Source organism: Geotrypetes seraphini, chromosome 3, assembly GCF_902459505.1.
Source record: "Geotrypetes seraphini chromosome 3, aGeoSer1.1, whole genome shotgun sequence".
Lineage (NCBI taxonomy): Eukaryota > Metazoa > Chordata > Amphibia > Gymnophiona > Dermophiidae > Geotrypetes > Geotrypetes seraphini.
The window spans coordinates 287,620,867-287,639,124 of NC_047086.1; the positions used below are offsets into that span (position 1 = coordinate 287,620,867).

The 18,258-nt window shown below is 47.2% G+C and overlaps 1 protein-coding gene across 1 annotated transcript in view; it reads left to right on the forward strand.

The window, feature by feature from the left end:
• The first annotated feature begins 537 nt into the window (after positions 1 to 537).
• Positions 538 to 18,258, forward strand: part of HNRNPU (heterogeneous nuclear ribonucleoprotein U) — a 145,398-nt gene continuing 127,677 nt past the window's right edge. Inside the window, 3 exon segments of the mRNA XM_033936173.1 lie at positions 538 to 1,541; positions 2,745 to 2,856; positions 3,029 to 3,102. Of these exon segments, the coding sequence (XP_033792064.1) occupies positions 941 to 1,541; positions 2,745 to 2,856; positions 3,029 to 3,102 (787 nt within the window). The 5' untranslated portion in view covers positions 538 to 940.

An 18,258-nucleotide genomic window follows, 5' to 3' on the forward strand; every position in this document is an offset into this window, starting at 1 on the left:
GTGAGTTTGGAGGAAAGAAAATATGCAATGTAAAATGTCACATCTCTAGCTCATTTGCATGTTACACAATAGGGCACCAAAGATGGCTCTATATCACATAGGGTATCCACATATGCAAATGATGCATGTCTTTGGGACCTTAATTCTGACCAAAGTAACACTGGGTCCAAAATGAAACAAGGTGACTTTTGAAGCAAAAAAGATGCTTTTTCAAATGACATAAAAAAAAGTGCTTTAAACTCTGCTCCACCACATTAACAAAACAAAACACAAAACCCCACTAAAAATTGTCTTTCCCTCATGCTTTTTTTTTTTTTTTTTTTTTTACTTTAGCCGTCTAAGGCAGATCTGTAGCACAGGAGAACTGCACAGATCAAGAAGTGAAGTGAAGGATATTTAACTGGCTTCTTTTCAGGCCAGGAAGCGATACCATTTTTTTTAATCTTTGCATATGCGCAATAGCCATCCCGGAAGCTCATCCTTCTCCCGCCTACTCGACCTCGAAGGTGCTGCTGCGTGATGTGCGTGCGTGCTCCCGAGACACTCCCCTCCCTCCCTACGTCTGTAGCTTGCTGAAAGGAATTGGCGCAGTTCGTCGACTCCAGGCGGGTCCGCTCTGCAACGCGAGCTCGGAGACCCTCACAGCGAGGCAAACAGCGCGCGCTGAGAGAGGAAGGCAGGAGGGATCCGCGAGCCAGCGAATCCAACCGTTCAGTTGAATTTTATTTTAATTTTTTTTTTTTTTTTTTTTTTGCTTCTTGTTCCTCTACCGTACCCATTACTTTTATTTCATCTAGATTTTTTTTTTCATCCCGAGGGCACACAACTCCTCTGTTCTCATTCGTGCCGACATACTTGTGGGCCGCAAAAAAGGATCCAACGAGGAAAAGTACGAGACAATCGAGTATCGGATCCAAAGAGAAGATACATAAAAATCAAAATGAGTTCGCCCTTGTGCGTAAAAAAGCTGAAAGTGTCCGAGTTGAAGGAGGAGCTCAAAAAACGGCGTCTCTCCGACAAAGGACTGAAGGCCGATCTCATGGAAAGGCTACAGGCCGCGCTCGACGAGGAGCAGGCTGGACGACCTGGCAATGGGGCCGGGGAGTCCGTGGAAGGCGCCGGCGGGGATTCTGCGGAGGCGGGCTTTGAAGAAGAAGAGGAGACCGCTGCGGGTGAAGAAGAGGAGGAAGAGGAGGCCGCTGCTGGTGGCGGAGAGCAAACGGATCCAGGGGAGGAGGCGGCGACCTGCGCGGGAGAGAATGGGTCCCGGCCCAAGGCGGGAGCCCAGAAGGCCGTGGGCAGTGGCGAGGAAACGGCCGATCAGGCGATGGAGGATGAGAATGGTGATGACCAAGGTTTTCAAGAGGGCGAGGAGGAAGAAGACGAGGGTATCCCTATGGGTGAAGAGGACGAGGATGACGACGACGTGGGTGATGAAAACAAGCAGCGCTCGGGAGGCAGTGCTGCGGGAAAGCTTGGAGACAAGAGAGGGCTGCAGAAGGACCGTAAAGCGGAGGCAGGAGGCAGCTCGAAATCTGAAGGTAAGAGGCGATCTCCGCCAATGTGTTTTTGTCTTAGATTGATTTTAATAGCGCCGTATGGGTGAGGGCGGGGGCTGTTAATAGAGCAACGAGGAGACGGCGCGCTTCCGCCGCCATTGGTTTTTGTGGCCTTTTGTTGTCTCGGGGTTTTTTTATTTTTTATTTGTTGATTCCTTATTGTTTATACCTCTAATCACGAAACTTGTTTTTTTAATAACATAGAGTGGGTTTCATTTGAAGTTTATGAAAAGCGAGAGTGTGTTTTCTATTGATACCGAATTAAAGGCATACGGGATAGGTGCCGTTTGGAAGCTCTCGAAGTAGGTCGAGCCTATGTCCCAATGGGCACCCTTATTTAGTTGGCGGGAGGATTAGTTATGTCAGGGCGCGCGACTTTTATCTTGCGGGTATTGTGTGGGGCTCCTGTGACGTCACTAGAACGTTCCTGGGAAGGTTTTCGAACGTTGAGCACGATGTAGGGGAGGAAATAGGGACGCCTCCGGAATTCTCCAGGAGCCGCGCGCCATGTGCGGGACCTGGCGCCCGTTTTGAGTGTCCGAGCCATGCTGCCATATGTATGTGTCATGCTTTGTTTGAAATTGTCTGTAGTTTTAAAGCTGCACTCCACGGGGAATAGAAACGCGCGATTCTCTAGAATGCTTTGTTGTAGGTGGCTTTATGTGGTTGTACAGTACGGAAATATTTATTAGTGCTTGTGTAAAATAAGGGATTATTTTTTTTGTTGTTGTTTTCAAATATTTATTGAAATTGTAAATTGTTACAATACAAAAGATTCATATATATATATATACGAACATAAAGAGAATAAGAAATGTATACGTACTTATTTGTAATAAGGCACCAAAAAATTGAATAAAGAAAATTGTTCCTGAATTATGAAAGAAAACAATCTAGAGACTTCCATTTTCTGATTCTTAAAAAGTAATTTGGAGAGTTATAAGAGATTCATATTTTTTTGTACATCCAGTATTCAGTTACACCATGTGTAATGGTAAATGGGAATTCTCTTTCCAGTTGTTAATGATGTGCAGTTTGTATTGGGTCCAAAGGGAAGGCCGCCCCATACATGAATTTTAATTGTTTATATAGTTTAGCATGGACCTTACTCCGAGATTGTTCTGAAATGTACTATTTTTGAGAGTTCTACAACCTTCTTTTAAGAAAATGCGATTTTTATCTTAGGAGATGGAAAGGGTGAACAGAAGGCAGGAGAGAAGAAAAGGGGCGTTAAGAGACCACGTGAGGATCATGGCCGTGGCTATTTTGAATATATTGAAGAAAATAAGTATAGCAGGTAACAACTATGGATTTCAAATCTATTTAATTTGATATACCACAAAATTACAAAACAATCTTAAGTGGTTAATTTTAATTACAATCACATATTAAACTGTTTTACCAGTACAGTAGTTTTTATTTATGAACATTTAGTTTAGTCTTAAACTTTTATTTTTATTAAATTGTAGAGCCAAATCTCCTCAACCACCAGTTGAAGAGGAGGATGAGCACTTGGATGATACAGTGGTTTGTCTTGATACTTGTAAGTTGTGCTTAATTTTTAACATTTGACTACTTATAGCATGAATATGGGTATTTATGGGAGTGCCATGTCTCCAAAGCAAGAGGTCAAATGTTTGTAGAAAATATATACAAAATAGGTATTTGAGAGGAGAGAAAATAACCATATAGTTGTATGGCCTCAGATTAAAAATGGATGTCTAGCTCATATATTCTACTATCTCTCACTGTTATAGTTGATAATTATTAGTCATTCTTTAATAGACTGATTTGGTGAGGCACTGGGAAGAGTGCCAGTTTATTGCTTTTGAGAGTAATTGTATAAAATTGAAGTAGAATCTTTGCATAAATGTTGGATTTCAGGATTAATTCTCTAAACTATTAGTCATGATGCTCAGTAATCTTGCTCTTTTTCACAAACTTGGAGCTCACAGGTTGCTTTGTTTTTATCACAGGAAGCTCATATATGGAGTGCCAAAGCTTACACAAGCAACCATGATTACTTCTTGTATCATTAATTTCTATATTTGCTTGAGTATTGAAACTGATTAATATTTCTCGTGATATCTTTTGTGTTTGCCACAAAAGTTTAATTGATCAATGGACCACAGCAGGGAATGAGTGGATATTTAGTTTCTTGCTCTAGTCACAGGCAAGAAAGGATGCAATACACTTGTTGGATCAGTGATGAAATATTCTTTTCAAATGATATACTTGCACTTTAAGTGGCATTTTCAGCACAAATTCTGCTGTCTGATAATCTAAATAGAATGCTTGACTGGTGCTCTTTAAATTGAGTAAATGTCTTCTGTTTTTTATCAATAGGACATTTTTTTGGTCTTTAGTTTCACTAAGGAAGGCCAACCTTTTCCCAATGGAAGCAAAAACCTTTCTCTAGTCATAATACATACTATCATTAGATTTATATGGGTCTTAATTATGAAGTGTTAAGATTGAGTGCATGAAATTAAAGGCCCCAATCTTCATCTATAGACCATGTTCATTGTAAAGTATTTGTGATGTAGTTATGTAGAATTTATCTTAAATATTCATTTATATAGTTTCTGAGGCCAGTCCTCTCTGTTAGTATATAAGTTGTAGCATTTCTTTTTTGGGGAAGCCTCTATTGATTGACTTCTAGTGATTAAGCAGTGTGATTACTTGACTGGGGAAAAGTCCTGATGGTTCTCTTGTAACTGCTAATCCCTGAGAGGCAGAAAGACTATATGCTAAGTGTATTTAGTGCTTCATTGTGGAAGTTTAAATATGTGTTAGTATTATCTTAATTCTAAAAAAGCTTGTGATTTATTATGATTAGCATTCTTTTTCTTCTTCTCTACCCACTATTTTAAGTTCTTGTAAACCGTGTCGAGCTCCATTCTCATGGAGATGATGCGGTATATAAACTTAAGGTTTAGATTAGATTAGATTAGCATTACATGCTTGTGAATGGCACATTTAAAAAAAACAAAAACTAGATTCCAAAGTCTGAGGAAGCAGTAGTTCATCTTCACAATGAGTTTTCAGTGTGCAGTTGTATCCTGCATGCAGATATGGGTGTGTCAACCCAGAGGTGTGTGGAAATTAAGCAAGTTCTAGGTATGAAACTTTGCAGTATTGGTGGAAAACTTCTTGTTTTGAAGCTTTATTGGTTTGATATGAGGCCAGAGCAAAAATAATAGTTATGTTGCTTATACATGGAACACGTTCATAAAAAGTGTAAATGTACTTATTGTTTACTTTTTATTTTGTATTTTAATTAATATATTGAAAAGCTACTAAATCTAGTGATATAAAAGCCATGCACATGATTGATTGGTTTCTAAACAGTTGAGAGGTGCACAGCTTCCTAGTCTTAACATCCCTGCAACTGCCAACCTCAATTGGAAGATTTCAGTTTGTAAACTTCTCCAGTATTTCACCCATCAGGGTTCTCCATTTTGTGACAGTTAAAGGTAGGAGTGTCATGCTCCTTCAGAGTAAGCCATGACTTAGACTTAACTAAATTCGGGACATAATTTTCTTTTGCAATCAAAGTAGACATTTTGGGCTATATGTTAAAATTTAGATTTTAACACCCTTTTTCTATCTGTAGGTGTGGTCACCCTTGATGTGGGTGGGAGGGATTTGACAGAACATGTTATGTAACATTTTTTATACTTGAACCAAATAAAATGTCTTGTATAGAAGACAATTTTCCAAATTTACAAAAGTGCACAATAAAGAAGAATTACCATATCAAATCCGCTGTAATTGGAGGGTCTATTGGATGCAGAAGGGAGATAAGAAACAAAGCAAAACCAGGCTATTGGAGGCTCATGTGCTATTAATGATGGCTCTGTCTGGAGAGACTACAAAAGTTTATAATTGAAAAGGAAGAAAAACATTTAACCACACATTTGAAGGGACATTATTAGAAAAAACACCTTCTCTGGGTCTCTATAGAAATATTAGGAAAGGCCAATATTCTCAAAGTATGCTTGTCTGAAATTATTTTATAATCTTAGCTGTAGATCGCAAATGGTTGCTAAATCAAATGTCATGATTTAAGGTGGCAGGTGTTAGAGAATCTATAACAGAAATCTCTCAAAAGAGCTATAATATCCTCTGTGTCTGGTAACACAGCAGAGAGAGATTATGTCCCTTTTCCTGGGGTAAGATATAGTACTTTTTATACATGGAGAAAGCTGGAAAAAATATATGTTTGAGACATTTCACATGGTACCATCATCAAAGACAGGAAAAATTTTAAAAAGCAATTTTCAGATCTGACAGTAGTCCCTAGGTTATCAACCTTACTTCTAAGCAAAGGTTAGTCCTTAAAGGCTGTAGAGTGGAGAATGAGAGTTAAAAGTTTTTTTTTGTTTTTTTTTCCAAAGAATTCAGTCTAGAGGAAACTTGTTTAAACTTCAGCTTTAGACTGCAAGGTCGTAAGAAAAGCCATGCTAGGTCAGAACAGTGGTCCATCTAGCCCAGTTTCCTGTTTCCAACAGTGGCCACAGCATCTATCAGAGACCCAAATAGTAGCAACATTCAATGCTACCAATCCATGAAGCAGTGACTTCCGGCAAACAACAAAACAAATCCAACAGTGTCTGCAGTACAGAAACAGCAAGCAGTGACTTCCACCATATCTGTCTTAACAGCAGACTAATGAATTTTTTTCCTTCAGGAAATTGTCCAAACCTTTCTTAATCCCAGCTATGCTAATCTAACTGCTTTAACCACATCCTCTGGCAATGAGTTCCAGAACTTAACTATAATTTGAATAAAAAAAAGATTCTTTCTATTTGTTTTAAAAGTATTATCATGTAATTTCATTGAGTGTCCCTGGATTTTCTACTTTTTGAAAGGGTGAAAAATAGATTTACGCTTAACCCGTTCTATACCACTCAGGATTTATAGACTTCAGCCATTCCCCTTCAGCCATATTTTTTCCCCCCCAAGCTGAAGAGCCCCAAACTCTTTAGTCTTTCCATATATGAGAAGAATTCATCCCCTTTATCGTTTTGAACCTCTTCTAATTCCACTATCTTTTGAGATACAGCAGCCCAGAACTGTGAGCAGTATTCAAGGTGAGGCCACACCATGGAGTGATGTAGAGGCATTAAAATAATTTATTGTCTTACCATCCCTTTCCTAATAATTCCTAGCATCATGTTTGCTTTTTTTTCTGCCCCAGCTGCAATGTTTACCAAATCTTGGGTGCTGATTCCCAAGTTGGACACTAGTATAAGGTAACTGATTTGGATTATTCCTGAAGTGCATCACTTTGCATTTGTCTACATGAAATTTTATCTTCCATTTGGATGCCCAGTCATCTAATTTACTAAGGTCTTCCTGCAATTTTTCAGTGTCCTTGTGTTTTGATAACTTTGAATAGTTTTGTGTCATCTGCAAATTTAATTACTAATTTGTTCCAATTTCCAGATCATTTATAAATGTTAAATAGCACCGGTCCCAGTACATATCCCTGTGTCACTCTACTAGTAATGTACCCTCCTCAATTGAGAGAAATGGTCTTTTAATCCTACCCTCTCTTTTCTGTCCAATAACCAGTTCATAATCCACAACAGAATATTTGTCTATCCCATGATTCTTTAATTTTCTCAGGAGTCTTTAATGAGGAACTTTGTCAAAAGCTTTCTAAAAATCTAGATACACTACATCAGTGGGCAACTTTTATCCACATTTACTCACACCTTCAAAGAAATCAAGCAGATTGGTGAGGCAAGATCTCCCTTGGCTGAACCCATGCTGACTCTGTCCCATTAAGCCATGTTTGTCTGTTCCGCCCAAAAAAAATTATTTATATATATTAAATAGTTTCCACTATTTTGCCTGGCACTGAAGTCAGGTTTACCAGTCTATAATTTCTCAGATCACATCTGGAACCCTTTTTAAAAATTGGCGTAATACTGGTCACCTTCCAGTCTTTATTTAGGTACTACAGAAGTTTAGTGATTAGGTTGCAGATCATCAATTTCATTTTTCAATTCTGGGATGTATACCATCCAGTCCAGTTGATCTATCGATACTCCTTTAAATTTCTTAACTTGTCTCAGTATATCTTACAGTTCCTGTACATTATCACCCTTGAAAACTATTTATGGTTCAGGTAGATCTCTTACATTATCATCTGTACAATAATTAATTCAGTCTCTTAATTATAGCTTTATCCTCACCGAGTGCCCCATTTGCTTCCTGATTATCTATCAGTTCCACAGATTCCCTCGCAGGTTTTCTGCTTCTGTTGTATCTGAAAACGTTGTTACTATGAATTTTTTACCTCTTGATAATTTTTAGCCTTCTTTGTCAATGCTTTCCAACTAATTTGCCAGTGCTTATTTCTTTATCTGAATCCTTTTTCCATTCTTTAAAGGGTGTTTTCTTGACTGTAATACTCTTTCACTTTGCCTTTAAACCATGCCGGCTCTCATTTTCTCATCGTTCTACTTTTGTTAATATATGGAATACATCAGGTCTGCGCTTCAATGATAGTATTTTTATATAACATTCATGCACGCCTGATTTAAAATTATAACCTTTGCCACCAATACTTTTAGCTTCTTTTTAACCATTTTCCTCATTTTATCGTAATTCTTTTGAAAATTTCTTTAGTGACATCACTCCAGATATCGGCTCAAATTTGCTCATGTTATAATCACTGTTTCCTAGTGGACCCATCAGTTTTGTCTGTACCATTCCCTTCATTCCACTAAGGACTAAATCTAGAATAGATCCCCCTCTTGTTGGTGCCTGAACCAGTTGTTCCAAGAAGCAGTCATTTATTACGTATAGGAATTTTACCTCCCTAGCACTCCCTGATGTAACATTTTATCCAGTCAATATTGGGGTAATTGGAGACAAAGACTTGTCTGAACTCAAAATAGTATGGAGTAGGTACGTGGAATCTCTTAGGGAGAGGAAGAGTTAGTGGATGTTGTGGATGGGTTTACTGGCTAGGCCGTTTGGCCTTTATCTTCCGTCATATTTCTGTGTTTCTAAATTGCCCATTATTATACTGTTGCTCAATTTGCCAGCTTCCTAATTTCTGTAAACATTTCTTCATCTGTCGGCTCATTCTGACCTGGGGGACGGTAGTACAGCCCTTCCTTGTATATAACTTCTCTTCACACATGGAATTTCTACCATATGGATTCCATGCTACCTTGTCAAACAGAATGTTTATTTTGTTGGATTCAATTTCCTCTATAACATATAGCTCAACCCCTTCCCCCAATTTGATTTACTCTATCTTTGTGGTATAATTTAAGAACATAAGAATTGCCGCTGCTGAGTCAGACCAGTGGTCCATTGTGCCCAGCAGTCCGCTCACACGGTGGTCCTCTGGTCAAAGACCAGCGCCCTAACTGAGACTAGCCCTACCTGCATACGTTCCGGTTAAGCAGGAACTTGTCTATCTTTGTCTTGAATCCCTGGAGGATGTTCTCCCCTATGACAGACTCCGGTAGAGCGTTCCAGTTTTCTACCACTCTCTGGATGAAGAACTTCCTTATTTTCTTATGGAATCTATTCCCTTTAAATTTTAGAGTGCCCTCTCGTTCTTCCTACCTTGGAGAGGGTGAACAACCTGTGCTTATCTACCAAGTCTATTCCCTTCAGTACCTTGAATGCTTCGGTCATGTCCCCTCTCAATCTCCTCTGTTCGAGGGAGAAGAGGCCCAGTTTCTCCTCCAGCCCTTTAACAATTTTAGTCGTTCTTCTCTGGACCCTTTCGAGTAGTACCGTGTCCTTCTTCATGTACGGCGACCAGTGCTGAACGCAGTACTCCAGGTGAGGGCGCACCATGGCCCGGTACAGCGGCATGATAACCTTCTCTGATCTGTTTGTGATCCACTTTCGCACGTTGCGTGGACGGCTTCATCGACTTGTCTATCAGAACTCCCAAGTCTCTTTCCTGGGAGGTTTCTCCAAGTACCGCCTCGGACATCCTGTATTCGTGCATGAGATTTTTGCTACCTACATGCATCACTTTACATTTATCCATGTTGAACCTCATCTGCCATTTGGATGCCCATTCCTTGAGCCTGATTATGTCACCTTGCAGATCATCGCAATCCCCCTGTGTCTTCACTACTCTGAATAACTTAGTAACGTCCGCAAATTTAATTACCTCACTCGTCATACCAATGTCCAGATCATTTATAAAGATGTTGAAGAGCACGGGTCCAAGCACCAAGCCTTGCGGCACCCCACTGGTGATACTCCTTCAGTCTGAGTATTGTCCATTTACTCCTCCCCCTCTGTTTCCTATGCTCCAGCCAGTTTTTAATCCATGTGAGTATTTCACCCTCGTTTCCATGGCTTGCAATTTTCCGAAGTAGTCCATGTGGAACCTTGTCAAATGCCTTCTGAAAATCCAGATATACAATATCCACTGGGTTACCCTTGTCTATTTGCCTGTTTACTCTCTCATAGAAGTGCAGCAAGTTCATCAAACACGATTGCCTTTGCTAAAACTGTGCTGACTGGTCCTCATCAGCCCATGTCCGTCAAGGTGGTCAATGATGCGGTCCTTTATCAGCGCCTCTACCATCTTTCCCGGTACCGAGGTCAGACTCACAAGTCTGTAGTTTCCTGGATCTCCCCTCGAACCTTTCTTGAAGATTGGCGTAACATTCGCCACCTTCCCAGTTTTCTGGAATCTTTCCCAATTTGATCAACAGATTGGCTATTAGTTGAAGCAGTTCAGCTAAAATCCCTTATCCCAGGACAAGCAGGCAGCATATTCTCACATGTGGGTGACGCCATCCAAGGAGCCCCGACGCGGACAGCTTTTCAAGCAAACTTGAAAGAAAATTCAAGCTTGCTGTGCTGCACCACGCATGTGCATGCCTTCCCTCTCCACTAGAGGGCGCATCCCCACCTCGTGGTCCTCAGTTCTAAAAGTTCCGCGGAGCCAGAAGCCCTGTTTTTGTGTTTCTCCGGTTACTTGCCTTCTAGCACCGCGGCCTTGTCTTTTTTGTACGGGGTCGCTGTGCGCGTTCGAGTTCGCTCTTTTTTTTAAATGCTCCGGGCTCTAATTTCTTCTGAGTTGTCCTCAGCTTTGGCCCACTTGCAGCCTCCCTCGGCCTCGGACTAGCCTGAGCGGGGCGTTCGGGTGTCTCGGGGCAAGGTGCGCCGGACCCGGCGGCTCTCGTCCTCGGAGTCTTCCCCCAGGGCCTCGGGGGGTTCTTTGCCCTCGGGTCCGCCTCGATCGAAGCGCCATTCTAAGCGTCCTAAACGCTCTCGGGGATCCCCTCCGAGGCGGGGTCGCTCTCCGCCGGCTCGGACCGTCGAGGCACTTCGGGTCTCTGACTTTTCTCTTTTGAATCCTGGGTTGCTTCGGTTGCCTCCTCGGAAGGGTTAGCTCCGGGGCTCTCTGGATCCCTCTCCGAGGCGTCGGAGGGTTTCGGTGCCCCGTACCCCGAGGTCATCCCCGAGGGGCTCCTCAGGACCTCGGTGGTCCTCAACCCCGGCACGTTCTATCGGCGCTGCCTCTTGGGGTTTGGGTCATGGTGCTGGCCGCGAGCCCCGGTATTCTGGCGAGGCCTATCCCTCTTTCTCGGCGGCTCACTGTTCTCGCTTGCCTACCCCGGAGGACGATCAGTCCGGTGTGCGGCCTTCCTCGTTTTCGAAGTTTGTTCTGGATATGGGGCAGGCCTTGGATTTGGACCTTATGGCTGGATCCAAATATTCCAAGGAGTTCCTGGCGAAGCTGGATTTGCCTTCCCCGCCCAGGGAATCTCCCCGCCTCCCATTGAATCCGGTGCTCCGGCAGACTTTTTTGAGAAACCTTGAATCCCCATACGCGGTGACGGCGGTTCCATCTAAAATGGAGTCCAAGTACCGTACTGTGCCCTGTACGGGGTTTGAGCGAGCCCAGTTATCCCACCAGTCGTTGCTGGTGGAGTCGTCGCTCAAGAAATCCCACCCTTCCAGGGTTTCTGCAGCGGTTCCGCCGGGGCGCGAGGGCCGCACGCTTGATAAGTTTGGGCGGAGGCTCTATCAGAACTCCATGATGGCTAATCGGGTTCTGAATTATGCCTTCACTTTTACATCCTACCTCCGCCAGTTGGTGAAGTCATTGCCGACCTTTCAGGGGGTCCTGCCGGCTTTGCACTGGGACGACTTTGGACAGCTGGTCGAGTCCCTCTCCCAGCTCCGTCTTTACCTGTTTCATGCTACCTATGACGCCTTTGAGCTCACCTCCAGGGTGTCTGCTTTCGCTGTAGCTATGCGCCGGCTGGCGTGGCTCAGGATCGTGGATATGGATCCTAATCTTCAGGATCGCCTAGCCAATCTGCCCTGTGTGGGCTCCGAGCTCTTCGATGACTCTATCAAGGCGGCCACGAAGCGCCTCTCGGAGCACGAACGATCTTTTGCTTCCCTGGTGTGTCCTAAGGCAAAACCCGCTGTTCCTAAGACCTACCGGGCTCCGCCTCGGCGCTACCCTCAAAAGACTACGCCAGCTTTCTCAAGACCACCTCCTCGAAGGCCGCCTCAGCAGTCTCGGGCGCAGCAGAAACCTCAAACGCAGGCGGCGTCTAAGCCTGCCCCGTCTTTTTGACGCTCTGAGCGGTTGGGGGCGGGCCGTCTCCGCGAGTTCTATCCCGCTTGGACCCTTATCACCTCAGACGCTTGGGTCCTACGGGTCGTGTCCGAGGGTTACTCCCTCAACTTCCGGGAGGTCCCTCCCGACAATCCACCCGGCGCGTGTCCTTCCAACCGGTCGCAGCTACCGCTTCTGCTGTCGGAGGCCAGAGCACTGTTGCGCCTCCATGCGGTGGAGCCTGTCCCTCCCTGTCAGCAGGGCCGGGGGTTCTATTCCCGCTACTTCTTGGTTCCCAAGAAGACCGGGGATCTTCGCCCCATCTTGGACCTCCGGCGGCTCAACAAGTACCTTGTCCAAGAGAAGTTCAGAATTCTCTCCCTTCCGGTTCTGTACCCGCTGCTCGGCGAGGGAGACTGGATGTGCTCCCTCGACCTGAAGGAGGCTTACACTCATGTTCCGGTGCATCCTGCCTTTCGCAAGTTTTTGCGCTTTCAGGTGGGGGAGTTGCACCTCCAATATCGGGTCCTCCCCTTTGGACTGGCTTCGTCCCCTCGAGTTTTCACAAAGTGCCTAGTGGTTGTCACGACGACGCTGCGGTCCTGGGCCTTCAGGTCTTCCCTTATCTCGACGACTGGTTGATAAAGGCACCATCAAGAGAGGGGGTTATTGCAGCGACCCGACAGACTATTATTTCTCTTCAGGGTCTGGGGTTCAAGGTGAACTTTCCCAAGTCTCAGTTGTGCCCCTCGCAGTCTCTGCAGTTCATTGGAGCCGTGCTGGACACGGTTCAACTTCGCTTGTTCCTGCCTCGACCCCGTCGGGAGGCTCTTGTCAGACTGCGAGCAGCTTTCCCTGCGGTCCTGAGTCTCGCCCAAGCAGATGATGATTCTCTTGGGTCATATGGCCTCCACCGTTCATGTCACACCGTTCGCCCGGTTGCATCCTTCGAGTTCCTCAGTGGACCTTGGTGTCCCAATGGCGGCAGGATCGGGACCCGGTTTCCCGTATCATTGCCGTGACTCCTTCTTTGAGACGCTCGCTCCGTTGGTAGACCGTCTCTTCCAATCTTTCCAGGGGTTTGCTTTTTCTCGCTCCTCTGCATCAGAAGATCCTGACCATGGACTCCTCGGAGTATGCGTGGGGGGCGCACCTCGATGGCCTTCGGACCTAGGGCGCTTGGTCGGCGGCGGATCGCCTTTGCCACATCAATCTGCTGGAGCTTCGAGCGATTTATTTGGCAGTGGTGTCTTTTTGTCATCTGCTTTGGGACAAAGTGGTCCTCGTGCGCACGGACAATCAGGTGGCAATGTATTATGTCAACAAGCAGGGGGGCACGGGGTCCCTGTCCCTTTGCAGGGAGACCCTTCGCCTGTGGGATTGGGCGTTTCGCCACAAGATCTTTCTTCGTGCGGTCTACATTCAGGGAGAACGGAATTGTCTGGCAGACAAGCTGAGTCGTCTTCTCCAACCTCACTAATGGTCTCTTCATTCTCAGACTTTACGTTGGGTATTCGAACGCTGGGGGACTCCTCAGATAGATCTGTTTGCGTCCCACCTCAATCACAAGCTGCCTCTTTTCTGTTCCCGGATATACTCCCCGGATCGTCTCGAGGCGGATGCTTTCCTCCTGGCTTGGGAGGGGAAGTTCCTTTATGCGTTCCCGCCTTTTCCTCTGATTTTGAGAACGCAGGTACATCTCAGTCGACTCATGCCGACCTGATTCTGATTGCGCCTCGGCAGCCCTGGTTCTCCAGCTCAGTGTCAGGGAGCCTCTTCTTCTACCTGTTTTTCCTTCTCTGCTGTCTCAGAGTCGGGGGTCGCTGTTGCATCCCAATCTGCAGTCTCTTCATCTGACAGCTTGGTTCCTTTCCACCTGATTTCTTCTCTTCCGTTATCTCAGTCCGTGCGGGATGTTTTGGAGGCTTCTCGTAAGGCCTCTACGCGGCAATGCTATTCCTAGAAGTGGACTAGGTTCACTTCCTGGTGTGCTTTGCATGCTATTCATCCTTCGTCGGCTGCTTTGTCTTCAGTTTTGGACTATTTGCTTCATTTGTCCCGTTCGGGCCTTAAGACAAATTTTGTTCGTGTCCATCTTAGTGCGATTGCTACCTTTCATCAGCAGCTTGATGGCAAGCCTATTTCGGTTCATCCTTTGGTTTCTCGCTTTATGAGAGGGCTCTTGAATGTCCATCCTCCTCTCAAGCCTCCTCCGGTGGTTTGGGATCTTAACGTGATTCTTGCTCAACTGATTAAGCCTCCGTTTGAACCTCTGGATAAGTCTCACCTGAAGTTTCTTACTTGGAAGGTGATCTTTCTGCTTGCGCTTACGTCTGCACGTAGGACTAGTGAGCTGCAGACTTTGGTGGCGGATCCGCCTTTTACTGTATTCCATCATGATAAGGTGCATGATAAGGTGGTTCTCCGCACTCATCCTAAGTTCTTGCCCAAGGTGGTGTCTGCTTTTCATCTCAATCAGTCCATTGTTCTTCCTGTTTTTTTCCCCAAGCCACATTCTCATCCTGGAGAGGTGGCGTTGCATACTCTTGACTGTAAGAGGGCATTGGCCTTCTATCTTCAACGCTCTCAGTCTCATCGGAGGGTTCCTCAATTGTTTTTGTCTTTTGATCCCAATAGGTTGGGTCAGCCGGTTTCCAAGCGCACCTTGTCCAATTGGTTGGCGGCTTATATTTCTTTCTGCTACGCTCAGGCTGGTCTCGCGCTGCAGGGTCGAGTCACGGGACATAAGGTCCGAGCGATGGCAGCTTCTGTTACTTTCCTCAGGTCTACGCCTATCGAGGAGATCTGCAAGGCTGCCACTTGGTCTTCGGTTCATACTTTTACCTCTCACTACTGTTTAGATACTTTGTCCAGGAGCGGCGGCCGGTTTGGCCAGTCGGTCTTGTGTAATCTGTTTTCCTAAATTGCCATCCTCCCACCTTCCCTTTTTTGGTTGGCTTGGAGGTCACCCACATGTGAGAATATGCTGCCTGCTTGTCCTGGGATAAAGCACAGTTACTTACCGTAACAGGTGTTATCCAGGGACAGCAGGCAGAAATTCTCACAACTCGCCCTCCTCCCCGGGGATGGCTTCTTTGCTGGCTATGTGAACTGAGAACCACGTGGTGGGGATGCGCCCTCTAGTGGAGCGGGAAGGCATGCGCATGCGTGGTGCAGCACAGCAAGCTTGAATTTTCTTTCAAGTTTGCTTGAAAAGCGATCCGCGTCGGGGCTCCGTGGATGACGTCACCCACATGTGAGAATATCTGCCTGCTGTCCCTGGATAACACCTGTTACGGTAAGTAACCATGCTTATCCCAGGACAAGCAGGCATGATATTCTCGTATGTGGGTGACGTCATCTACGGAGCCCCAGCGCGGACAGCTTTTCAAGCAAACTTGATTGAAGTTTCAAGTTTGCTATGCTGCACCACGCATGTGCATGCCTTCTTGCCCACTAGAGGGCGCATCCCCACCTCGTGGTCCTCAGTTCAGTTTTTTCCGCGGAGCCAGAAGCCCTGTGGAAATTGTGCTCTCTCTTTTTTTGCCTTGATACCGCGTCTGAGTCGTTTTTCTCGGTCGCTGTGCTTGCTTTATTTTTTTATTCGTTCGTGTGTTTGTTAATCGTCGAAAAAAAAAAGAAAAGATTTTTCGTTCGGCTCCGGGGGCTCCCGGTAGCCGCGGCCACGGGACCTCATTCCGTTCCCGGCCGTTTTCGATTTCATGTCCCGTCCTTTGACGGGCTTTAAAAAGTGCACCCGGTGCGATCGGCTACTTTCTCTCACCGATCCCCACCGGTGGTGCTTACTTTGCCTGGGTCTCGAGCACCCCACCGATTCCTGTCCCAGGTGCTCGACTTTTCAGCCAAGAGCTCTCCGCCGCCGTCGTGCCAGAATGGCGGAGCTCTTTGCTGTCGACCCCGTGGAGCAGGCCTCGACGAGACATCCTGCTTCCTCGAAGCCGACGGTCTCGACTTCGAAGTCGATGGGGGGTAAGTCCTCTCTTCCTTCCTCAGCTCCAACTTCGAAGAAGCCATCCTCGGGATCCTCGACGGGGGCGGGTGGGTCGTCCTCGGCCCTGCCCCGAGCGTTGAAGTCGGGTGCCCCGCGGGAGCACCCGCCAGCCCCGGATCTACCAGCCATGATGGCGGTGCCGGCTTTTCAGGACTTGCTCCGTGCCCTCATTACCTCGGAGCTGTCCAGCGCCTTAGCGCACCTGCAGCCGGCTTCGGCCCCGAGTGCCCCAGCTTCGGCGGCCTCGGTCTCGGTGCCCTCGACTTCGGCCCCCGGGGTGGTTCCGACCTCGACCCCGACCTTGCCCTCGACATCGGTCGACCAGCCGGAACGGAGTGTGCGGCCTCGGGACAAGGTGCGGAGAGTTCGGAGGATCTCTTCCACTTCTTCCTCGTCGAGGTCCTCCCGGGGCTCCTCGCCCTTGGGTCGGCCTCGGGCGAAGCGCCGGCCGAGGAAGCCCAAGCGTTCTCGCGGGTCTCCTCAGAGACGCGGTCGCTCCTCGCCAACCGGGGCTGAGACGCTACGTGTCTCGGAGCTCCGCCTCGATAATCCGAGGTTGTTCCGTTCCTCCGAGGGAGGGTTGTCGAGAACTCCTCGCCGAAACGGAAGGGGCAGACCTCGGTGCCTCGTACCCCGGGGACTTCACACAGGGATTCCTCGGGGCATAGGCGGTCCCCGACCCCGTCGAGATCGCTCGGGGCAGCCTCTTGGGGCTCGGGGTCTGGTAGGGAACCTCGTTATTCCCGTGAGGCTTCCCCTTCCTTTTTGGAGACGCGGGCCTCTCGATCGCCCTCCCCTCTGTCCAAACCCTCCTCTTTTTCCAGATTTGTGCTGGATATGGGGAGGGCCTTGGACCTGGATCTGGTGTCTGGTTCACAATACACCAAGGAGTTTTTGGAGGAGCAGGATTTACCTTCTCCCCCGAGGGAGACCCCTCGTCTGCCTCTTAATAAAGTCCTACATCAGACCTTCCTGAGGAACTTGGACTCCCCTCTTACAGTCACAGCGGTTCCATCTAAAATGGAGTCGAAGTACCGTACCATCCCAACTAAGGGCTTCGAGAAGGCGCAACTGTCTCACCAGTCGTTGCTGGTGGAGTCGGCGTTAAAGAAGTCCCAGCCTTCTAGGGTCTCCGCTGCGGTCCCTCACGGGCGGGAAGGTCGGACTTTGGACAAGTTTGGTCGCCGCCTCTATTCCAATTCCATGATGGCGGCCAGGGTCCTTAATTATGCTTTCACTTTTTCATCTTATCTGAGGCAGATGGTGAAGGCATTACCCCGTTATCATGGGGTCATGCCGGATTCCCATAAGGGGGACTTTGGTAAATTTATGGCCAACTTGTCACAGCTGCGCCTATACCTTTTTCATGCGGTTTACGACGCATTTGAGTTGGCCTCCAGAGTCTCCACCTTTGCAGTAGCGATGCGCCGTCTCGCATGGCTCCGAACGGTTGATATGGACCCGAACTTGCAGGAGCGCCTAGCCAATCTGCCATGTGTCGGATCGGAATTGTTCGATGAGTCCTTGGAGGCGGCGTCCAAACGCCTGTCCGAACACGAGCGCTCCATCGCCTCCTTGGTCCGTCCGAAACCACGGGTAACGCCGCAGAAGCCGTTTAGACCTCCGCCGCGGCGATACCCTCAAAAGTCTACACCAGCATTCTCGAGGCCTCCGCCCAGGCGCCCACCGCAGCAGGACAGAGGGGCCCAGCCGAAACCTCAGACGCAAGGGGCGTCTAAGCCGGCGCCGTCTTTTTGACGTGATGAGCGGATGGGGGCGGGCCCCCTCCACACTCTCTCCGGACCCCCTGCCCATCGGGGGCCGGCTGCGGGCCTTTCATTCGGCCTGGACTATGATCACGTCAGACGCTTGGGTGCTCCGTCTCGTCTCCGAGGGTTACTCGCTAAACTTCTCGGCCACGCCGCCGGAACAACCGCCGGGGGCATCTTTTTGCAACCGAACCCAGCTTCCTCTCCTACTCTCGGAAGCCAGGGCCTTGTTGAGCCTTCGGGCGGTGGAGCCAGTCCCCCCAAACCAACGGGGGTGGGGGTTCTACTCCCGTTACTTTTTGGTCCCAAAAAAGACCGGGGACTTACGCCCCATTTTGGACC